This window comes from Equus caballus, chromosome 18 (assembly GCF_041296265.1).
Source record: "Equus caballus isolate H_3958 breed thoroughbred chromosome 18, TB-T2T, whole genome shotgun sequence".
NCBI classification, from domain to species: domain Eukaryota; kingdom Metazoa; phylum Chordata; class Mammalia; order Perissodactyla; family Equidae; genus Equus; species Equus caballus.
Window position 1 is genome coordinate 19699442 of NC_091701.1, and position 25520 is coordinate 19724961.

Consider the following 25520-nt stretch of genomic DNA (forward strand, 5'->3'; position numbering starts at 1 on the left):
AACTTTTTAATACCTTTTAAAACTTCCCTCCTTTTTAATCCAACTAGGGTAGACTCTGTTATTTGCAACTAACAATCCTGATGGATATACATTGTATTTAAAAAGTTTCTTTTAGCCCAGTAATTTCAGGAAATAGGTTCTTATTCACTCACAAAAAGAGTAATTTTTTTTTGAAGAAGATTAGCCCTGAGCTATCATCTGCCACCAATCCTCCTCTCTTTTGCTGAGGAAGACGGGCCCTGAGCTAACATCCTGCCCATCTTCCTCTACTTTATATGTGGGACACCTGCCACAGCATGGCTTGACAAGCAGTGCTAGGTCCGTACCCAGGGTCCAAACCAGTGAACACCAGGCCACCAAAGAGGAACATGAGAACTTAACCACTGCACCACAGGGCCAGCCACTGAAAAGAGTAATTTTACGTGCTCAATTTTCAGTCTACAAGGTTTTCATCTGTGTTCTGTGAAAATAGCTGATTGGGGAATGTAAGAAGATTTTTATACTAAGGAAAAGGACGAGGAATTTTTGATTGGTCTGTAAATTGTATTTTACACATTACCATCCATAAAAGCCCATAAAAAAGCAAACGCAGGCTGCAGGAGCACTTAGCTAACTTCTGGAGAGAGATCCAAACGTTATGGAATATACGTATATATACATATGTATATATATGTATATAATATGTTTGTATTTAACATATATATGTGTGTATATATATTAGTTAGTGGTGCTCCTTGTTCAATAGAATAATAACACACTGGAAAAACAGATATAAGCTGAATGATCAAATGTGTATATCCACAACAAATAGTCGCACAGTATATGCATAAAGTCTTCATAAAGAACACAAGCACTTTAAACATTAACGACTGGGACTATGTTAGAAACATGTAAATGGGATTTAAAGAGATTTATTGACATTTAAGATGAATCAATGCATAATAATGCCCTAAATATTTTTATTTCAGACTTTATGACTGAAAGAGTAACTCGCTGAGCTGAAGACTCTCAACTGTGAGAGGAAACTTTATCAGAAAAATAATTGCTTCTTTCAAATATGTAACTCCAGTTATTAAAGCTTAAAACGGCAAGAGCTTAGTGGAGATGCTGCGTAAGTCTTACGGCTCCTATGTGAAAACCAAAAATATCACAAATAGATTTAAAAAGAATTACTAGCTCCTCAAGTGGCAAGTCATCTCCAAATTGAGCAGAACAAACTCTTTCTTTAACCTCTTGGAAGGTTCTTGGGACGCGATTGGGCTTCTGAGAACTCAGCTTTGAGGTCTTTGAAAGTCAAAGGCAGACCGCAAGGACTGTTGGGAAGAGGACCAGGCTTTGTTTATTTTGATTAGGTTCAGTGTTCATGGTGTTACTCATTTCAAATGTTAGGAAATCATTCTTTGCCCTCAGCCTGGGGAAAGGAGGTTCTGAGTGAGTCTGCGAAAGGCAGGAGGCTCCCCAGGAGAGGGCGGCATCGCACAAGAGGCCACAGGAGACTGCGGCTACGACAGCGCTGCAGCCTTCAGGGAGCTTCACAGGGATGAGGGGAAACAGACAACCAAGAGGGCAGCTTCCCTGGCGTCAGAAAATTGCCAGAGAGAAACTGGAGCAGTTCAAATAAATGTTTAACCTAAAGTTTATAGGTGAACAGATGATCAACAAATGTGATAGGTGTGGCAGCTATTTTCTGAAGCAAGAATCTGCAAATACCTTGTGGTCTGTTAAATGCAAGGACACTTATGGGTACGACAGGATAACATATTTGGAATGAGTGTTGTTCTGGAAAGTTCCAGACTTATGGCCTCGTAGAATGAAAGACTGAGACTTGGGGCTTTAGTGCCTTGTTCAGTCCCCCATCTTCTCCTCAAGGGAGGAGCTCTGGGACCACAGCTAATGGACAAATGCCTGGCTCTGGAAGGGAACAGACCCCTGGGGCTGATGGAAGATTCTGAGAGGAAAGAGATGGGGGGAAGATATTATCAAATAAAAAGGAAAGGGGCAGAGAATGGCTGGCTGAGCTGGAATGGGGTGAAACAAAGAGAAGAGCCGGCAGAGGGATGCCCGTTTGGGCAGGGGCAAGTTGCCAAGACTCACAGATTCAAACACGGACAAAAGGCTATGAATACGAGTGAGTTTTCTTTCCCATGTGCTTTTATGTATTTTCAAAGGTCTACACTGAGTGCTACTGAAATTAGGGGGGAAATCCAAATAATCAAAGTTATTTTTGTAAACACATCAAGGACAGAGGCCAGATACCTTCCGTCCTGGGTCTTGGGTCTTGTCCATCAGCACTTGGCTCTCCTTCACTAACCAATATGGAATGACCGCAGTCATCGTCTTGCTCAAACTCCTGAAATATCATAAAATGGAGACTCAGTTATTCGATGTACTACTTTGTTGGCAGAGTGAATGTTGATTTTTCTAGGCTAAAATTTCACACTGTGAATTCCTTTTAAATGGGATAAAGTATTTAGGGCTAAAATAATGGGGAAGTATCTGTTCCTGGAGCACCAGGCTCAGACAGACGTGGACGTGATTAATTGCATAATCAAAAACAAAGATCAAAGCTGAAATCACATAGACACTCAGAAATTCAATATTTTATGCTTTATCATGTCAGCATCCAGGCTGCTAAGCTGCCACAAATTCCATCTGGGTGGGTAACTGGAAAGAATCCTTTGGCCACAGTCACAGTGAACAACCCCAAAGGAACATGATCTTTTCCATAATGCCTTCCTGGAGCATCATTTACAAATGCGGAGGGTGGAAATCCCTGCCCCGTATGGAAGCCTCAGATAGAACCCTTGACTGAAAGGAGACAGCAAACCTGATTAAAGTTCTCACTCTGACAGCTTTCTGATCTAATCATGGCACACAAACTCTCAAACTTCTTTTTTCCCCTCTAGAAAATAATCATTATGCTGGGAAACATCATTGAAAACCAACTCAACTTATAAAAACTACTCCAAACTCTCTAAAGAAGAAAGATTTTCTCATTAGAGTTCATTGTTGTTGATAGTTTCCTTCATTAGAAGTTGCTGCTAATGATTTTGCCCTTTTGGACGTCTGGAACAGTGATAAATGCGAGCAGTAGTTAAAACATCCCATCGCAACCTGGACATTACGATTAGCTCTCTGGCGTCTATGATCTGGATGAACCACCTATTTAAGAAGAGTGTCAAATAAAAAAAGTCTTTGCCCTAAATGCAGATGCCTGTCAGACAAGCAGGCAGTCTTTATCACAAAGACTCTGATATTGCATTCATTAATTCCCAAGGGAGCTTGGGAATCTTTTCTTTTTCACTTTGCTCACTTTACTTATTACAAAAAATAACCAAAATAAAAACCCTCCATTTATACTGCCCTTAAAATACTTCAGGCATTCAGTCATAGTAACTCAGTTGTCGTACCTTACTTTTATGCAGCAGGATGTACTTTTTAAAGCATTTTCTGCCTCCGGGCAAAGGTTAGGTGCCCTACTCAGTCCTGGTTGTCAGCGGCAGAGGGCAGGACTGGATGGCTCACCTGACCCTAGACTGTTGTCCATTTCACTGCTTATCCTGCTCTGCATTTAAAAACTTCTACCAATATCTGACAAATTTCTTTTCCCTCTCATCCAATTACAAAAGGGGGGAGGGTTACCCTTTTAAGACTGTATGGAAATACGAAAAAGTATTTTTAAAAAAGCAGAGAAGAAAATCACCTATAATCCTACAAATAAAAAGCAAACATTGTTAACAAAGAAATTATATTTCTTTGTCTTCTTCCTAAGTATTTAAAAGATATAGTTGCATCATATGATTTTGTATCTGGCCTTTTCATTGGAGTATAAGTTACATAGCAATTGACTAAGCAAACATCATTTTAATGGAATTTTAAATTTCCTTCCCTCTACAAATATCTGTGAGAGGGTCCTAACAGTATTTGCTGAGCCCCATGAGTCTTACAAGGTAAGTGCCATAATGCTTATTAGACAGTTTCTAATTCTTCATTGTTACACAAAGTGTCGTGAACATCTTTGCAATTATGCATTATGTCTTTAGAATAGATTCCTAGATATGGAATTATTGACCCAAAGAGTATGAAAAATTGTAAGTGTGCTTTACACACACAGCTTTAAAAGTAAAGTTTACTCTTACAACTTGCATTCTACCAGTAGCACATGAGCGTGTTCCACTACACCTTCTCCCTCCAGCACTTCATTTTTAGTAACGTAATATATGGAATTGGTCATCTTGTTGTGGTTGGAATGTGCATACTTCGATTAGTAGAAAAGTTGGAGATAGTTTCAGATGCTTATTGACCATTGAATTTTTCTTTTTAGTATATATATATATAGTTTTGGTTCAGATCCTTAGTCTAGAATACTCCATGGGACCTCCAAGCAGACTTCTACTATTTCATGTAATTACAGGGATTCCATGAACTTTTTATGCTAAACTTTGGAAAATAGCAGCCCTCATTTGGAAGTGTTAAAGACATAGCTGTTTCTCACCTCAGGTTTCTATGTTGGTTAATTGCCTGTGGTCAGCCTCAACTGCTCAGTTCATTTATTAGTCGGTCCTTCAGGAAAAGTTAGAAGACACAGAGTATGGGCACCTATCTACAAAATCCATAATGATGGCTAGCATTTACATGTATAGTGCCAGAGACTGTTCCACGCACCTTATATATGCTACCTAATTTAATCCTCAAAACAACGCTAAAAGTAGGAATTAATGTCTTCTTTTTACACACGAGGCCCAGAGAAGTTAAGTAATTTACCCAAGGTCACATAGCTAGCCAGGATTCACAGAGAGCCAGGATTCACACACAGACTCTGAAGTCTGGTTCCAGAACTCTTAACCACCTTGCTTTCCTGCTACTGTGAAAAGTTTAAAATAGAGAATCTCAACAAGAACCAGAAAGAAAAGAATAACAATAAGCAAAATTAAGAGAAAGGATACTTAAACCTAATTTATAAGTTTTGCACAGGAAAAAACAAAAGATGTGTGAGACTGACAAATGTCTGACAAAAATTTCTTCCATAGACTAGATTGAAAAAACATAAGCATTACAAACAAAAAGGATGTAAAGAATAATATCTACTTTGAAGGTTATCATGGAAATGAAGATGCTAAACAGAAACAGCCCAGAATTTTCCAATTTCTTTTAGAATGCTAAATATGAAAGACTTTAAGGCGTGCTTGGGTGCCACAAGGAGGAGAATTGAAATAATGACACTCAGTCATGAGTGACGGAGAGAAAATATTAGAACAGTATATCCCAAACACAGACGGATTTCATAAACTATTGACAATAAGGCGGGAGGTGACAATAGACGAGAAGTGGAGCCGGGCATTCTGATCTGCAAACAGAATGCCAAACACAGAGGAGAGAAAAAAGCCATCGTAATCATACATAATTAAATTTGCAAAAAAGATTCTCCTTAAATGAAAAAGCATTGGGAGAGGCTATAAAGAACCTCTCAGGAGCAATCCTACAAGCAAGGCAGCTGCTTATATTTGTAAACTATAAACACCGATTGCAGACAACCAAAAAGAAAAGTGAGCTTTCATTCAAAGAAAAGAAGTGGAGGATAACCTTGGGTTTTGCAATTTAAACCCTAGAGATAGCACTAGGGAACAAAAGGCAAGTTGAATAGTCAGAGTCTGTTTCTCCCTCAGAAATGAGTCCAAAGTTATTTCAACCATAATAAGAAAAATATAGAGTGAAAGGTCAAAAAATGTTTTAAAGTTGCATGGAAAAAATGTAGTAATATGATGGGATTTTTTAGTCCTTTTAAAAAGAAAACTGATCAAACATACCATAAAAAATAAAAAGTAAATATGTTTTTGTTTGTCAATTTCTAATCCACGACACTCACTGTAAAGATAGCAGGGTTTCTCAGCCTCAGCACTGTCGACATTTGGGGCTAGATAGTTCTTTGCTGTGGAGGGCCTATCCTGTCCTTTGTAGGATGTTTATCAGCATCCCTGGCTTCTACCCACTAGATGCCAATTGCAAATCACATATCCAGAATATATTAAGAATTCTCTAAACCCAACATTAAGAAAATAAGCAATCCAATCAGAAAACGGACAAAGTACTTGAACAAACAATTTATGCTGATGGTGAATAAACAAAAAAAATTTTAACGTTAGTCATTAAGGAAATGCAAATTAAAACCACATTGAGATACCACCATATATCTATTAGAATGGTTAAAATAAAAATTACTGACAGTACCAAATGATGGCAAGAATGTAGAGAAACTGGATTTCTCATTCATTGCTGGTGAGAATATAAAATGGTAGAGCCACTCTGGAAAACTGTTGGGCAATTTTTTAAAAAGTTAAACATACATTTACCATATGACTCTGGACTCCTGGGTCTGTATGCTAGAGAAATGAAAGTGTAAGTTCGTACAAAAATCTGGCCACGGGTGTTCCTAGTAGCTTTATTTGTAATAGCCCCAAACTGGAAACAACCCAAACATCTTTTGACAGGTGAATGGCTAAATAAACTGTGGAACAAAATATAATTGTAATAGAATAGCAGTTAGCAATATAAAGAAACCATTGATATACACATTGACTTGGATCTATCTCGAGCATTATGCTGAGTGGAAAAAGCCAATCTCAAAAGTTTACATGTATGATAATTCCATTTACACGGCATTCTCAAAATGACAACATTATAGAGACGCAGAATGGATCAGTGGGTGCCAAGGGTTAAGGAAATGGGGAGGGTGGGGTAGCAGGAGGGGACTCCTTTGTGGTGACAGAACAGTTCTGTGTCTTAATTGTGGTGATTCAGGGGATAAAATGTCACAGAGCTGTACACACAGACACACACAAACAGAAGAAAGAAAGAAAAAGGAACGCATGCAAAAACCAGTAAAATCTGAGCAAGGTCTGCAGTCTAGTTAATTGTGTTGTGTCAATGTCAACTCCGCAGTTTTGACAGTCTCCTGTAGTTATGATGATAGTTCCCACTGCGGGAAGCTGGAGAAGGTTACACAGGACCTCTCTGTACTATTTTTACAAATTCTTGTGAATCTATAATCATTTCAAAACAAAAAGTTTTAAAAATTAAATTTTTGTTTTTTGTTTTCTTTGTTGTTTTGGGATGATTTTTGGAAGGAGAAAAGGACTGAAAGTTCTTTACTCCACCCTCTCCAAAAGTCCCCACTGTTGTTTATAAATATTATATCCATATCTCATTAACTTTTAAAAATAAACAATTTGTGGCCACGTTTTTCCTTACCAATAAAATATGAATAGTAATCTTTTTAACTGTTTGGGCTATGTTAATTTTTATAAAAATTCAAAAGTAAGTACACAGTGCAAAATTCATCTCCAATTCTCTCACTGTAGGCAATCAGTGTTATCAGTTTGTGGTGTCTTGGATATCATTCCACAGTTTTCTGTGGATCACAATATTTGTTACTAGTTCCGTTACTGTAACATGAAGGACTTTTTGTGGAGTCATTCATCATGGGTCGGGGGGGACAACCAGGACCAAGAAGGCACCTCCTTTGTGGTACCCTGTGATGGATTTGACATGATCAGATTAAGATCTTCTTCTTTTGCACACTAACTTACATAAAGAGAAGTTGCATTTTATTATTTAGTATGAATTCAACTGCAACAATATTCTGTGGTATTAGATACACACACGCAGACACACATACACAATGCATGAGTCTCAGGGCTGACTAGCTAATCACTGCTCTGAGATTGAACCTGTCTTATCAATTGTGCTTTAAATTTCTTCACGATTACATTTAAAAATATCATTGTAATATGTACTCATTCTAAAACATTCAAGCAAAACAAAGGAAGTAGGAGATGGGGTGGGTTATCCATTTTTTGTTAGTTTGTTGCTTTAAAGATAGCACCTTACCTCGCTGCCGCTTATACTTTGTAAGGTTATGTTTTGGTTTTTAGTCACTGTCATCGTATCAGTTGAAGAGTTTGTATCATGACAAATGTCAAGCAATGATTCAGCATGTCTTTCTGCCAAAAGAAACATAATAACGTGTTTTGATAAGACTCCAGCAATTTTCACTAATTTCACAGGAAGATAGAACTCTAGGTTCTAAAATCAGTTCCATTTTGTCAATGATTTCCTGAAATAGTGGTCTGGGATCCTGACGAAACTTCAGGAGATAATTTTTACAGGAAAAGATGTAAGGACAAGAGTCCACAGAACAGATGGGTTTTTGTTTGTTTGTTTAAGAAAAAAAAAGTCAGGCAAAGTTGCTCAGTGAAATCCCCGACTACAGGCTGGAAATTACTTTTGCTCTAGTTACCAAAGATAAAAGCACTCAGCTACTCCAAGCACACTTCCTGTCTAGCACTTGAAGCCACATTAAATTGACAGAGTTCTGAACACCAAACAGTGAACTCTCAGGTGGTTCTCAGGGGCCTTGCTCTCATATGCAATCCCCCCTTGCTATCCTGATTCTTCAAATAAGCATGGGCTCTTTGACGAAAACTTCTTCCTCTTCCAATGGTTCTTCCATCTATCTTGTAACTGAAACAAAATTGGACAAATGATCTTTACTCAGACTCTCCATTTCCTCACTATATTTTCCTTCTTTACTCTGCTATCTATCTTCTGTCTCTGTCCTGCCATTGAAACTTCTCTCTTCCTTCCCACATCTGCTTTGTAACCTCTTTTCCAATTTGACACTGTTTCCCACTCCATCCTTCATGCAACTCTCTCCCAATTCTCCTCCTCCCTCTCTCACTCTGCAAGTGCCTCTGTGCACACCACTCTCTAACTGTGGGAGCACCTCCTTGGCTCAGCCCCCTATAATTTTCTCACCATCATCAATCCTTCAATGATCTTACCCACTCTCAGGTCATCACAATCTCCTTTTTGTAGAGAACTCCCAAACTAGCATATCGACCCATCCTCTTCCACAAATCCTCACAAGTCCTGTCCTACATAAAATTGTTACTTGAAAGTCCCAAGGTTCCATCAAATGCAATGTTTTAGAGCTCATCACCTTCAATATCCTCACCAAACCAGAGTGTTCTCCTATTTTGTTGATTATATTTCCTTCCCCTACTTCTCAGGGCTGGAACTTTGGAATCACGTTTGACTCAACTCTCTCAACTTTTGACTGTGTGTCTCCTCTGCCGACTGTACATCACCAAGCTCTGTGAACTCTCCTTTCACAACATCTCTTTGACTCACCATGCACATCACCTTCCAGGCCCACTACCACCCCATGCCCAAGTGCTCTTTTTCTGGTGCTCATCACCACACTCTTGGGCACTTCTATAGTTTCTTGATAGAGCTCCCTGCCATGAGTCTCTTCCTTTGAATCCATTCTACACAATAAGAATAGGTTAATTTTCCTAAAATATGGCTTTCATCATTCCCTGGCTGAAAATTCTTTAGGGACTCAGTTTTGTTGAAAAAAAAATCATGTCCTTCAGTTTGGCATTTAATGGGTCCTCAGTGGACCCAGTTTCTTTATGTATCTGATCTTATGTGTTCCTTTTCCCTGACATGAACTTTTGGTTCTAGTCTCCTGTTTGCCCCTCGGGTAAACCATGCGCACTTACAGTATGGTACCTCTGCTCCATAAAGTCAAATCCCATTGTTTTTCAAGAACTAGATTGAGGTTCATCTCTTCATGAAAGCTTCTTGTGTACGGCCTTGCTCTTTTCCCGGAAACTTCAAATAAAAGCCAGTCAAACAATACAGTCAAGCAGCTTTCACAAAGTCACACATTACTCAGAGGCACTTTTTTCATTACACTTTTCTCTGAGGCTGTTCCTATGTCTTTGCTCAGACTCTTTCTCTCCATCTACATCAAAACTTCTCTCTTTTCCCCTTCCTTTTATATCTTGTCCAACATTCGAAAATGACCAGAAGTCCCTCTTTCCCTTTCAAGTCCACAACAAGCTCTTTCTCCTCTGACTTATGTGGTGTGTTCCTGACCATATTGAGCACTTGCAAAAATCTGGGCCATGTCTTAGACCTCTTGGCATCCCTCAGAACACCTAGCCATAGGCCTTGTCCAGAGTCACTGTGCAATAAACAGTTGTTGGCTTGATTTCTTTAAATGGATTTATCAGATACATGTAGAAGAAGAAAGATTTCTAACAGAGTTTTTATAGTTGGGGAACTTTGAAAGGGGAATAGAAATATTTACCTGGTTTTGGCATACAATTCATTAGAATGTCCAATAACTGCTGTTTCCTAAAACTCTCTATTTGTGACACATAGTGTATTGCTGATTTTCCACTAAAATCACAGAGTTTAGGATCTCTAGGAAGAATAGAATCAACATTAAAGATTATTTAGTTAAATCTGTTGAAAAAGAAAACCAATATGAGAGGAAAAACATTGACATCAAATAAATAAAAGTCATCTTATGTGGTCTGGGGATAAAAATAATGACTTCAAAATGTATGAGAGAGAGAGTGACAAGTTTTCAAGACTCTTAAATCAAAGGAATGTGCTGTATATCTTATTCACACTCCCATTCTAAAGATGTTCTAACATTTGCAGAAAATTTCCAACTTTAAACAAAATTTTCATAATTCTTTAAAGATGCATACATCAGGTAAAGATGAAACATCTTGATAAACTGTTGTCTTATCACAAATAGCTGATTGATTAGTTTTTTTCTTTCCAATAATTTAGCTAACTGCTTTAATTTCTTGATATTTCTTTTTTCTAATGTTAACAGCTAGCTCTTTTACCATTTAATATAGTAGAATGGCATAGAATCTCTCTTTAAAATTAAGCTCATATGCTCATTTCACAGGGTCTTGGTTGAATAGAGCAATCTCGTCCTAAAATCTCTGTTTGAGTGATCTTTTCATTCCTCTTTGCCTTATCCTGTGGTTGTTAAACCCAACTGGCTGATCTTAGGGCTCCTTACAACAGCATGAATATCCTCTCTATGCTGTAGTGCATCCTAGGACTAGACATCAGCTCACAGAGATCCAGAGGGTGAATGATGAGAATACTATTAACAGGTCATGGTCAGGGAAACAATGATAAAACTTGCTTCACTAGTCACAGTCAGTGTCAAGGAGTCAGCTGATCATGGTCTCTGACCTAAAACCTTTGAATTTGAATCTCTTTGTTGCTATGGAACTGAGTAATGTTTTACGATCCGCAACAAAATTCTCTTATGGCTTTTCTTCATCAAAGGTCACGATTCAAAAGAAATAGCATAGGACCAAGAATCAGGGGACTGCCACTACCTTGATATGTGGCCGTTAGCAAGTCACTTAACTAGTTGAGACCTCAGTTTGCTCGTCTGCCTTGATGAGAGTTTCTCCATGTGGCGTTATTTGATTTCCTGTATTCTGGGCCCCACTCCTGCCATACTTAACACCATCTCTGGGGTGGTGTCCAGTAATTTTCACTTTGAACAATCTCTCAGCTGTTTCTCAACACTAAAGTCTGAGGTAGCATCAAACTTCCATCTTCACTTTCTTGACTATAATTTTGTTCTTGAAGATCCCTCTTTCTTTTTTTTCCAAAACAAAATTCACATGAAATACTGAGAAAGAGCTTGGCCTATCTGTTCTTATTTGATAACAAGATATCTAGGTAACAAAGAGCACTAAGAAACTGCAATTCTAACATGAGAGATGGCTTATTAACCCTATGATTATGGGCTGGCCCTGTGGCCAGCTGGTTAAGTTCATGCACTCTGCTTTGGAGGCCAGGGGGTTTGTTGGTTCAGATCCTGGGCATGGACCTAAACAATGCTCATCAGGCCGTGCTGTGGTGGCATCCCACATAGAAGAACTAGAATGACCTACAACTAGGATAGGCAACTATGTACTGGGACTTTGGGGAGAAAAAATAAAAGAGGAAGATTGGCAACAGATGTTAGCTCAGGGCAAATCTTACTCACCAAAAAAAAAGTGCATACTTTAACCCAACTATTAAAAAAAAGCTAAGGGGCAGCTCTGTGGTGTAGTGGTTAAGTTTGATGTGCTCTGCTTCAGTGGCCCAGGTTTGCAGGTTCAGATGCTGGGCACGGACCTACACCACTCATCAGCCATACTGTGGTAGCAACCCACATACAAAATAGAGGAAGATTGGCACAGATGTTAGCTCAGTGCTAATCTTCCTCAAGTTAAAAAAGAAAAAAGAAAAGTTAAAAAGGTGGGAAGGAGGATTGGCAACAGATGTTAGGTCAGGGCAAATCTTCCTCAGAAAAAAAAAATTATTTGTTTACTTCCCCCTCTTCTAAAAGAGCATGTTGGCATATAGTGGTTTTTAGTTAACTGGAAATCACTACTATAAATTGCTTTTGATAATTGACAATGCTTTCTGAAATAATTAGTAACATCTTAGGTGTAGGGAGCTGCATACTCAAGAATTATTTAACATTCCAAGTAACTACCAAAAGAATAAGTATGTAAGCAAATAAAACAAAGGGCCAATGTCATAAGAATAAGAGATAGCAACATCTAACATCTGTATATCACTTTGCAACAGCGAAGTCCTGTTTATGAACGTGCATGTGCATTTAATATACATAATAAAAAAGCAATCTATATGTCTAGGTTTACAAATGACTTCTGTAACAACAATGGCATAGACACCCTTCCACTGGTGCCAACTAGTCACTCGTACTCACGCGCGATGCCTGAGGAGCTCAGACAGAACCTCTGCAGGCCTGTAAACTGTTAACATATCAAGGCTCTCAAACAGGTCCACATCTCTCACAGCCAGCATCAGAGGGGTCAAGCCATGCTGGTTTGGGAAATTTATATCCAGGAACTCTTCAGATGCCTTTCAAAACACAAAACTTTGTTTCTGTTATGGTTTTACTGCATAGCTATTTATACTAATCTCTGCCTTTTCATTGCTTGGCTGAATTCTCATTTTAACTTCAATACATTCTTTCTCAATATCTATACTGAGAAGGAGCTGATAAACTGAAAGAACACAGGCCTGAGAGACAGACAGACCTGGGTTTGGATTTTAGCTCCTTAAGCTGGTTATTCAGCCTCCCTGATAGGTTTGTATCAAGGACACGGTTAAAAGGTAATAAAATCACCCTGATAAAATAAGGGATACCCAGTTAAACATTGAATAATTTTTATTTGGGACATAATTATATTTTAAAAGTATTTGGTATTTGTCTTAAATTCTAATTTAACTGAGTGTCCTGTATTTTTATTTGCAAAATCCAGCAACGCTCCTCACTGACCTTAAATCCTCAGCTGTAAAGTAGGAATAATAGAGTCTTCCTTGCAGAGTTGCTTTAGTGATTGCAGACAGAATAAGAAAAGCACTGAGCAGAGCGTTTGACACATGCTCAATAAAGATTTGTGGAGTGAATGAATGATTTACAATAATAAGGCAGCTCATTTAACTGTAGTATTTATACAGTCAAATGGGGGTGGATATATAAATGTTATTTTTTGTTTTAACAAAAGTAAAATTTAATTTGGATAATTCAGAACTGAAAAGCTACTGGAAGGCCAAATTATCCAAATTGTTTATTTTATAAACCAAAGTAACTCTCTAATTTCCACCTCTATTGCACTCTATGCCATGTCAATATAGTCAGTGTCTCTACCTCAGTTTCTCCAGGGACAAACTAGAGTTAATGATATTACCTCAGAGGGGTGCTGTGGGAATTAATTAGTTAATATTTTTTTCAGTCTCTGAAAAGAAACCACCTATTATATCAATGTTTATTATTAGTCAGAACCAACATGAAAGTTTTGAGCTGAGAATAGTCTTGCAATAGCACGTTAATTCAGCACCTGTTGATTAAGCTCTGGATCCAGTTACAGGCACCATTTTCTTGAAACTTGGCTGCTAATCAGTAGGGGTGAAAAATACGTTTATGAAAAAAAGACATTGGATTACAACAACAACTGTTGCAAATACCATTAAAATAAAATTAAGCGTCTGTCAAAAAATTTCTAAGCCTCAGTTTGTGATGTATGGCAATTTTAGACTATCGTGTAGTACAACAAAAGAATTTAGAGTCCTTTGGATTTTGTTGTATATTTCCTTGAACTCTAGGTGACCAGAACATGGTGCACTTTTTCTTTATCTGTTTGTGTCTCCACCATCAGGGAATGGAAGAAACTGTCTCCTAGCAGCAAATGATTTTCTTTCAGATGGAAGGTCATGTGATCTGACAGTATCTCTGAAGGTAAATGCCAAGAGTAGGTAGTGGCTGGTCACCAATAATTAACGACCTTGGCTATGCATACGGTTTTGCTACTTTTGTTTTGTTACTTTGGGAAAGAGTATCAATGGGTAGAAAATCTAAACAAGAAGATCAATATCCTAAGAAGATAGCATTTAAAAAATGTATCTTCCTAACTCCTTTAGTGACAACTAAATATTACGCAAAGCATAGGCTCTCTGATTCCCTTTTCAGGATAAAGATAATAACTGCAACTGGTCCAAGGGGATCTAAACAGCAATTGTACAAATGGCAACGATGTCAAGGGAACTCTTCTGAGCAAGTTAACAGTGGTTCTCCAGGGCATCCCGGGAGCACATCATTTCCCGGGGGTGCTGCGTGACTTCTTCTAGCATCCAGCTGGAGGAAGGTAGAAACAGGCTGCTGCTGTGTTCTTTTATTATCTTGTTTTCCACCCCAGTGTCCTGTTTGATTCTGTTTTTTCTCATATTTCCTGCCTGAAATTTTCTGGAACTGCATTTGAAAAGAGCATATTTTTCTTTAAAAGGGGTCATATGTAGCCCTTTTTACTACCCACCTACCCACCCAAAGACAGAAACAAACATTGATTTAACTGACCAGCAAGTGTTGAAGTTGCTCAAGATCACCCTGCCATGAACTTTGTAGAAGTTGCCTTTGGGGAGCCTGGATTCCACTGATGGCCAAGAGTTGTCTTCGGACATCACAATTAGCCACATGGACTGCGGTTTGATTGTTGTAATTGCAAAGGGTGATGTCTACTCCCTTTTCCAGAAGAAATCCAACAACCTGCAACACCACAACATTCTTATTTAGCATTTTTGAGTACCAACAGCATCTTCAGGTCTGGGTAGAAAACTTACTTAGACGTGGCTCTGATTTATGTTATAGGAAAGGAGAATAAGAGGGGCATAAAAATAAAGGATTTATTTGGATACATGTGACTTTTATCTCCTTTTTTTTAATTTTGAAAACAAAACCCTCCATGATGTGGATGATTGGGGGATATACATACATACATACATACATACATACATACATATATATATATATATATACACACACACATATATATATATACATATTTCTAAACTAGATGTTTGTGAGTATTTTATGCTAAACTCACATAAAACTTTGAAGTCCTCTTAGTATCATCTATAATTTAGAATATAAACCCCAAAAATTCAATGTTGAATGTTGCAAGTATTTCTAGGGAGAGAATAAGCTCCATTCAAAATGGTGAAGGGATAACTTATTCAACAAATGTGGATTGAGCGACCAATGAGTGTCGAGAACTGTCCATGGTACTGAGACTCCAGCAATGAACAAGACAAGTGACCGGCCTTTAAGGCATTTACAATCTAGTGAGGAACAGAGACAGATAAAAAGGCAATTGCAACACAGTGTGATAAATGCAATGATGGAATAAACACAGCAGGCTGAGGAGGATACTTAGAGGAAACTTACCAAGCTGTCTTGGAGGGTCTAGGAAGACCTCTTGGAGAAAGTGATGTCTGTGCTGAGAACTGAGGGATGAGCTTCAACTAACTAGGCAAAGACTGAGAGAAAGATTGTTTCAAGCAAAGGGCGTTGTGTGAACAAAGAACTTTGGATGCTACGGACTGAATTATGTCTCCTCAAAATTCATATATTGAAGCCCTCACAATGTGACTGTATTAGGAGAGAAGGCCTCTAGGAAGTAATTAAGGTTAAATGAGGCTATATATAAGGTTAAACGAGATGCGGCCCTGATCTGATAGGATTAGTGTCATTATAAAAAGAGACACCAGAGAGCTTGCTCTCTCTCTCTCTGCCAAGTGAGGACACAGGGAGAAGGCAGCCATCTGCAACCCAAGAAGAGAGCTCACACCAGAAATCGAATTGGCCAGAACCTCGACCTTGGACTTCCCAGCCTCCAAAACTATGAAAAAATAAATTTCTGTTTTTTAAGATACCCTAGCTATGGTATGTTTGTTATAGAACTGAGTAGTACAGTGAACAAGATGACAAATAACGCTCAAAGCTCTAGAAGGAATTGGGAACGGCTAGAGCTCAGCATGGGGGAAGAAGGGGTAGGAAATGTGATGGAGAAGTCAGAAGTAGCTGAGTCCTGAAAGGCCTTACACCTCTTTTAGGAATTAGAGTTGTATCTTCAGGATGATGGGGAGGCAGTGAAAGATTTTAAGGGGAAACGACATGATCAGATCGTATTTTTATTTTTATTTTTATTTATTTTTATTTATTTATTTATTTTGAGGAAGATTAGCCCTGAGCCAACATCTGCTGCCAATCCTCCTCTTTTTGGTGAGGAAGGCTGGCCCTAAGCTAACATCCATGCCCATCTTCCTCTACTTTAGGTGTGGGACGCCTGCCACAGCATGGCTTGCGGAGCAGTGCCATGTCTGCACCCAGGATCTGAACCGGCGAACCCCTGGTTGCCGAAGTGGAACGTGCGAACTTAACTGCTGTGCCACCGGGCCAGCCCCATGATCAGTATTTTTAAAAATCACTCTGGCTGCTGCAATAGATTAATATGGGGAAGAGTGGAAGACAGACCAATGAGGAGATTATTGCAGTAGCCTCATGGAGAGATGATGATGACCAAACAAGGGAAGTGGCAGAGGAAATGGAGCAGCTGATGGCATAATCCAGGAACATTTAGGAGGTAGAACTGATTAGATGTGAGAGCTGATGGTGCGGCAGAAATCAAGGATAACTCCAAGGTTTCTGACTTCAGTCTACCTTTATCTATCTTCCTTACTGCCACTGCAGCCCAGACCACCATAATCTCTTGCGTGAAACAATGCAATAGCCTTCTAATAGATTTCTCCATTTCCAAATACCTTTGTGTGAAGCCCATTACAGTGATTAGAATCAGAAAGTCAGATACCAGTAAGTGTTGGCAAGGATGTGGAGAAATCAGAACCCTTTAGACTGCTGTAAATGGCACAGCCACTTTGAAAAACAGTCTGTTAGTTCCTCAAATGATTAAACACAAAGTTAGCATATGATGCAGCAATTCCACTTTTAGAAATGCTAGGAGTGGAACGAAAGAGAAGTGAAAACACATGACCACACCAGGACCTGTACACAAATGTTTATAGCATCATTATTCATAGTAACTGAAACATGGAAATAACCCAAATTTCCATCAATGGACAAATGGATAAATAAAATGTGGTAATCCATACAATGGAATGTTATTCAGCTATAAAAATGAAGTACTCATACATGCTACAACATGGATGAACCTTAAAAACAGTATGTTACGTGAGAGAAGCCAATCACAAAAGACCATATAGTATGTAATTCCATTCATATGAAAGTCCAGAATAGGAAAATCTATAGATATAGAAAGTAGGGCTATGGCTTAGGGCTAGGACAGAGAGAGAGAGGAAGTATAGGGAGTGATAGCTGAAGGGCATGGGGTTTCTTTTTCTTTCTTTCTTTTTTTTTCCGAGAAAGATTAGCCCTGAGCTAACATCTGCTGCCAATCCTCCTCTTTCTGCTGAGGAAGACTGGTCCTGAGCTAACATCCGTGCCCATCTTCCTCCACTTTATATGTGGGACGCCTACCACAGCATGGCTTGCAAAGCGGTGCCATGTCTGCACCCCGGATCTGAACCTGTGAACCCTGGGCTGCTGAAGCAGAACATGTGAACTTAACTGCTGCGCCACTGGGCCAGCCCCTAGGGTTTCTTTTTTTTTTCTTCTTCTTCTTTTTTTGGGAGGGTGGGGCGTTCTTTTGAGGTGATAAAAATGTTTTAAGGTTGACTGTGATGATGATTGCACATTCATGTGAATATATTGAAAATCATTGAATTGCACACTCTAAATGGATGAATTGTATGGCATGTGAATTATATTTCAAGAAAGCTGTTTTTAAAAATTCCTTTGCTTTTCCTTTGCATGCTTTTGCGCCCCTACGTGATCTGGCCCTTGCCTTCCTTTCCAGGCTCATCTTGTGCCACTCCTCCCCCTCCCTCTGCAAGCTCTAGCCGCCATTTTGTACCTCACATATGCAAGTTTTTTCCTAACCAAGAGCCTTTGTCTGTGTTATTCCCTCTGCCCCAACTGCTCTACAAATGTCATCCTTTATCATTATTTTAGTCTTGGCATAAATGTAACCACATCAGTGAGGACTTTCCTGACCACCTTATCAAAAAAGGATTTACTCTGTTGGTTTCTTCAAGGCACTAATAGCAGTTTGTAATTTAATTATGTGCTTTTTGTTTCTTTATTTGTTGTGTTTTACCTTCATTAGTATGTAAGTCTACAAGGGCAAGAGATCTTATCACATGAATAAATATTTTATGAATGAGTGAACGAATGATTTAAGCTAAATAGATGGTGATGCCATTTAGTAAAACAGGAAACACTACTGCTGGTGTTCCTCAGGAAGATTAGACTTGGGGAGAAAAATGGTGAAGAGAATTTGGACATACTCTGTTTAAGATGTCTGTGACATATAAGCGGAGATATACAGTCGGAAGCTCAACATACTATATATACAGGAAATCAGGTGGGGGATGCAGGCTAAGTTACAGAATTAGGAGCCATCCCCACATTATCGAGGAACACCAATATTTAATGCATGAGCAGAAAGAGTCCATAAATGAGACTGCAGAGATATTATCAGGGAGGCATGGGGAAAAACCAGAAGGAAGCCAATAGAAGAAAGTATTTCAAGAAAAATTGATGTCCAATGATTCTAGGAGCTGCAAGTGACCAAGGACATTGTCGGTCATGTTGGCAAGAGCAGTTTCAATGGAGTAGTGGGGAAAGATGGCAGACTGCAGTAGTTTGAAGAGGTGAGAAAGTTGAGACAGTGGGGATTGACCAGTAGAACATTCTTTAGAGGGGCTCTTGAAAGACAATTCTCCAGAAACTTGTGTTTCTGTAAGTCTTGTGAGCAGAGGCACTGACTGCCTTCATTCTAGACTATGTTTTCAAAGATGTTTGTATAGTGAACAACCTTGGAAGACAGAGATAGTGTCTTCCTTTGGAGCATTGGGAAGATATGTTTACTGTCCATTATAAAAGATTCAGCTTCCTTAAACTCAGCGTTCCTCTCTTATAATTCATCTCACTGTATGTGTAGGTATCACCTCTTCATGTTGCCCTGTGAAAACTGAGGCTCAGGGAAATGAAGCAAATGCTGATACTCTGGCTATTACTATTGTGAATAGTAAACTGTCATTTTCTCTGATGCAGGAGTTTTGTTTGTTTTTTCAGACTCTGAAACTGTGATAGGTTATCTTATTAGCTTGCAAGTAAGGAAAAATCTCAGATGCTTCACAGTTGACAATTTTTGTAAAAGATGAGGTGATGAGGGAGACAGAATGACAGAGGAAAAATGAGGGCTTCATGGTCTGCTAAATGCAATTTAAGGAAAGTTCATGGGAAATGGTAGCAAATATGTTGACCAAATTTTATAGTCCATTGGGCAATAAACGATCCTCCATTTTTCTGACTCAATGACTACTGAAGAAACTGGGAGGTAGTCACAGGCTGAGTACCAGGAAATAAGTTCAAAAACAGCTGTTCCCTGGTTTTTGATAACTCTTCTGTGGGCGGTACCTTCCTCACCAATGCAGCAGTCAGACTCAGGTCCATGCCATTGTAATAAATAACACCAAGATTTGTCCTGGGTTGCCAGAAGATTCTATTCCTCTTCAGACAACAGTTACAGAGATGCATATCTTCACTGAGCATGAAAGGAGGAAAATTCAGGGCAAAAATCAGGCAAACTTTAAACTTTGGCGGTTCATTTGGGATGCGAGTGGCGAGATGCACAATGCTTGTTAAGGAACAGTGATGATAATACTTAACTTATATCTCAGCCCTTCCTACTGAAAACCTTAGATCCATTTAATGATGATGGTAAGAATTTTTTGCAATGGGTTTTAGCTACTTTAAGAAACTTTTAGTCCTTTTGGGGAGATTTCCCTCAGACGGATAAATTCCCATGATAAACCACAGATATAGATGAGGCATTAACTAGTGTTCAGGTTCTTACTGGCCTGAATTGGGTTACAATGCTGATGAAGGTGACCCACTGGAGAAAGAGAAACTGTCGCAGAGAAATCTAGACAAATTCTTGTGATCAGCCCTACTGCCTTGGAAAACTTCCCTAGCCTAGTTTAACGTAAATTAAAACTAGGTGAAATTTAAGAGATGTTATCATGACAATGGGTCAGCAAATGATTCAGATTCAGGTAGCATCCTTTAAAAAAAGCCCTGCTGGTGAAAGTTTAACCCTGGGTCAACCAAGGTTGCAAACCTTGCAGCTCCAGTCAGAAAGCAATGTGGCTGTGGCCATTGAGTCAAGGGATTCCTTAAGTTAAATAGATGCTATCAGTAATAATGACCTTGCCATCTGATATAGGACTTTGTGTGGACCAAAACATTGGGAGTTCACTTGGTTAAGCAGTAAGAAGCCTCCATGCTTCTGGAAACCAAAAGTAAATGTGCCTTGCTTATTGGCCTGGAACCACTCTCTTCCCGCACGCTCTTAACCCTTCTCTCCCCCTGTACCTCGACCTCAGCTGGTTTAGGGACAAAGATCGTTAAGAGTGGGGCCAAGGACACCTTGTCCTCAAAGAGGGACTGAAGGTCATAGCCACCCATGCGAATATATTGGTGAACTTTGAGGAGGGGGGAGATTCAAACTTCTATGGCTCTCTTGGATTCAGATTCCCAAGTCACCATCCTGCCCAGTCTCTTAGGGGAAGGAGGTGTCTGAATTCAGATAATGGGGTTTAGGCAAAGTTCACAGTGGGAAAGGAAAGTTGATGTGAGTCTGTGGGTGAGACCGTTCGGGCCAACTCAATGTACTGTTGTGCTTTCTCTATCTGAATGTATCATAGGAATTAACGTATTATGTGTGCATACTTCCCAATCCCGTTATGTGTCAGAGAGGATTTTTCTGATCATCATCAGCAAGTATGTAGAGAAGTGCTAGTATCTATGGAGTCCTTGACACTTTTGAGTCTCTGTGACTGATAATTTTGCCAATTTGGGAGCCTCTGGAGAAGGGAGGCAGTCTCCTCCCAGAGGCATTCCTTGGGAATTTGGACTTGTTGCCTCCCTGACGTGTCTACTAGGTACATCACTTTTGAAAAGCAGATATCAGCTTGTTAGTGGGCTTGTGTCAAAACTGAATGCCTGATCCCCCAGGGGTCTCCATGGATCAGGCATTTAACCCCCAGGACTACACTTCTTGGTGGAAACCTGACACTAACTTGCATCTCTCCTGAAAACATGGTGACTTATGCCTTAGTGGTAGTCATAAAAGATCTTCAAATATTCAAGAAAATACCATCAGTAGATGACTCAGATGACTGCAGAGCTCTTCCCAAAATGAAGCTACCATTGGTTACTTGGAGGGGCTTCCCAGAGGAAGAGCTGACTTGTCATTTTTGTGCCCCGCCGTGGACAATTATCCCTACCACAGGAGTCATGGAATTAAAAAAGATGGAACAAGATTTGTACCTGACTTTAGCTGAAGTTATCAATGATACCACCTCACCCCTGAAAGGCATTAAGGTCAGCAGTCAAGTCACTGGCCAAGGCTGTTATGGATGATAGAATTGCCCTAGACTTCCTCTTTGCAGGCCAAGGCGAAGTCTGTCTTTTTCACCCTAGTTTCCCCATTCTAAGCCCGTTTCTAATCCCCTTGAAGCCTCCTCCTTGCTGCCTCTCTCCAACTCCGAGTGCTCATATTGTTACCACTTTCACCAGCATTCTTAAAAAGGATCTTAAAAGTTCCTATACACAATGGTATAAACGGTCAGTGAGAGTCAAATGGATTATTTATTCATTAGTTTATCCATTTACAAATATCAACTAAGCACCTAGATGTGCCAGGCACTCTGCTGGTAGCTGGGTATACAGTTAGAACAAGGAGGACAATCTCCCGCCCTTTTTTGTCTTATTATTTATTTACTCCTATGTCTCTATTTTCAGGATTATGTGCATTTGTTAGAGCAGGGAACAAATTTCCAGGTACTGATAGGACTAGGGGTGAGGAGTGGGAAAGGAGGGAAAAGCTCAGGCTCCATTATGTCGTCCCACTAGATCATAAGCTCCTCGAGAGTGACATCTGTGTTTGGTTCACCTTTGTATCCAACATGAAGTCTAACATATTGCCTAGGGTATTGCAGGAATATCTGTTGACTGAGTGAGGGAATGAATAAAGATGGTGATGGTTGGGGCTGGCCAGGTGGTGCAGCAGTTAAGTTCGCACGTTCCACTTCGGCAGCCCCAGGTTCACTGTTTCAGATCCCGGGTGGAGACATGGCACCACTTGGCAAGCCATGCTGTGGTAGGCGTCCCACATATAAAGTGGAGGAAGACGGGCATGGATGCTAGCTCAGGGCCAGTCTTCCTCAGCAAAAAGAGGAGGATTGGCAGCAGTTAGCTCAGGGCTAATCTTCCTCACACACAAAAAAAAAAGGCAATTGTCTAGATTACTTAGAGTCTCCTAGTTCTCCCTCCAGTACCCCCGCAATACCCCCTCACTTTGTACCTTCAGAAATCCTTTCACGGAGGTAAGCAATTATGCTATTCTCATACATCTCATTCTTGGAATCCTTAGCTTAGAAGACTATTCATGGGCCCCAGGACACCACATGTTACCTCTGTTAGGCTTTCTTCTGCTGCAATAATGAGAGGTGTATTTCCAGTCTTTGGATGCTGAAAGTCAAGGTTTCCGAGGATGGAATGGACTTTAGTAATATGGTCACAGATGAGCTCCACGTCTCCTCTTGAAACTACTTCCAGGAAATCATGAATCAGTTTATTTTTATTCATTTTGCTAGTTCCATATAATTGCCTTCAAGAGAAAAGGAATAATTTAATTAAATGAGAACCAACAAAGTAGTGGGTGGTTCAAATGTAACATATTCTATCTTTAGCATGACCTGTTTCCTTCTCTTTTCTTTCTTTCTCTCTCTCTTTTTTTTTTTTTTTTTTTTTTTTTTTGCTGAGGAAGATTAGCCCTGAGCTAACATCTGTGCCAAACTTCCTCCACTTTATATGTGGGTTGCCTCCACAGCGCGGCTGTCGAGTGGTGAAGGTCTGCACCTGGGATCCAAACCCAAGCCACTAAAACAGAGCATGCCAACCTTAACCACTACACCATGGGGCCAGGCCCTGTTTCCTTCTTTTATGTGTAAAATTTTCTGACAGTTTTAAAGACAATTCTGAAAAGAGGGAAAAGCCCGTAATTGCATCAGTCTTAATTCTTTGCACACATGTTTAAATTAGGAACAATAATAATTTTACCATCACTTTTCAAGATCTGCTGTGGTACAGGAGAAGAAAGGATGGATCAACACCAGAATGGAAAGAGCACAGACTTTAGAGTTTGACAGAACCTGGGTTCAAATCCCTCCTCCACAGACTACCAACTGTGTAACCTTGAGCATGTCACTTAACTTCTCTGAGCTTCATTTCCTCATTTGTAAAATGGAAATGATAATCCCTTTTTCAAATGGTTGGTGAGGATCTGAAATACTATATACAAAGCATTGGCCCATTGTATTGGTGAAAATTCTTGGAGGGTTTTATTTTCTTTAGTGCTGTTTATTGAAATCTCTATAATTATTTTATTTATGAAAGTTCTATCTCCTCCACAATTTTGTAAACTCCTCAATAGTGGAGACATTCCGTGCCTTCCACTACTGAATCCTCCATAATTCTAGCCCAGTGTGAGTCACTGAAGAACATGGTAGCCACCATTTTAGATTTTCCAGAAAAGTCCTAATTTTAAATATCCCATCTCAGTTTTCAAAATCATTGAAATATCTCTGAAATTTCAACTTTTAAAGTCTCCAAACTACCTCCTCCATGGAGCCTCTGGCTGTTGGAAACAGCACAAAATCCTTTGTCAGATTCTATATTCCAACTTCAGCTCCTGACACCATAATCATTGTATGTGGGCACATGCTATTACATTGAGTGGGCAATTTACTTGCAATGAACTGGCATTTGGTTGAAAGCAAAAGAATAACAGGCCCATTTCATAGTACAACTTTGTGGAGAAACACTAAGAAAAATAAACAATAAACAAAGTCTAAAACTGGTCTTAAATGTTCTAAACACAGAAATGCCTTCTGAATTCATAGGCCAGACTACAAAGAGTCTTCTTTCTCAAAGAGAACATATACTTAACCCCAGAAATGGTACTATTTGATAAATCCATCCATTCATTTAAGAGGATACTATATGTCCTTCAGGAGCTTTCATTGACCTGTCACAATAGAACATAATATAAAATAACGAAGACACTTTCTTTCTTGTAGAAAGAAAATGCATGATTAAGTGTCAAAGCAAAAAACAAATAATGAATCTTGCAGATGTTATAGAAATGAGATGGCCATGTGGGCTGGAGCACTCCACGAAAAGAAAGGTATCAATAATATAGAGAGCCAGAGTGAAGGAGACAGGGCAGTTTTGACTAGAGGAAGGGCGTGAACAAAGGCCTACACCCGAGGTCAATGAGGAGAGACTGGATCAGAAGGGAATCTACGCTTTACTTCTGAACAGATTGGGAAGCCCCTGGGGAGTTCTGAGTAGTGCCTTTTAGGAACATTAGTACCTCAGGAAGATTATTATGATAGAGAACAGAAAGACAGAAATAAAAATTTGAAAGTAAAGCTTAACAGGATTTGTGACTGATTGGCCACAGAAAATGAAAGATGGGTCCAAGAGGATGTGGTTGGGCAACTGGGGAAGACCAGATGCTGAGGGAGGCAGGTATTTGCTTTTACAGAATAATAGATGAGTCGATGATAGAGCCAGCATGTAAGGAGGGTGTCTTGTCTCCTTTTAAAAGAAATGTGGCCTTAGCTTAATGCAGTTTCCTAAACCAGCTGGAGCATAAGAATTATGCTGTACTCTTGTTATAAATAAAGATTCCAGGTTCCTTTTGATTTAGTAGGTCTGGGGACTCTCCCCTCTTTTTGTTTTAATTAAAAAATTTTTAATAAACTCTTTTTAAATAGACTTTATTTTTTACACCAGCTTTAGGTTCACAAAAAAATTGAATGGAAATCACAGAGGGTTCCCATATACCCCCTGACCCCACACACACACATCCTCCCCACTACAGACATCCAGCACCAGACTAGTATATTTGTTACAATTGATGAACCTACATTGACACGTCATTATCACCCAAATTCCAGGATTTACATTAGGGTTCGCTCTTGGTGTTACTCATCCTGGGAGTTTGGACAAATGTATAATGACATATATCCACCATTATAGTATCATATAGAGTAGTTTCACTGCCCTGAAAATCCTCTGTGCTCCACCTAGTCATCCCTCACTCCTCCCTAATCCCTGGCAA

General features: G+C 39.4%; 1 protein-coding gene across 2 annotated transcripts in view; it reads right to left on the bottom strand.

The window, feature by feature from the left end:
• MAP3K19 (mitogen-activated protein kinase kinase kinase 19) overlaps positions 1-25520 on the bottom strand; it is a 58917-nt gene that overhangs the window by 30507 nt on the left and 2890 nt on the right. For both annotated transcript variants that reach the window (XR_011428184.1, XM_001489415.6), the window contains exons 2-7: positions 22805-23000; positions 14765-14953; positions 12614-12768; positions 10157-10272; positions 7888-8000; positions 2257-2350 (exon numbers count right to left, since the gene is read on the bottom strand). Coding sequence is in view for 1 of the 2 variants with exons in the window: in XM_001489415.6 (XP_001489465.4) it covers positions 2257-2350; positions 7888-8000; positions 10157-10272; positions 12614-12768; positions 14765-14953; positions 22805-22978 (841 nt within the window). In the remaining variant the exon portion in view is untranslated. The remainder of the gene's footprint in view (positions 1-2256; positions 2351-7887; positions 8001-10156; positions 10273-12613; positions 12769-14764; positions 14954-22804; positions 23001-25520) is intronic.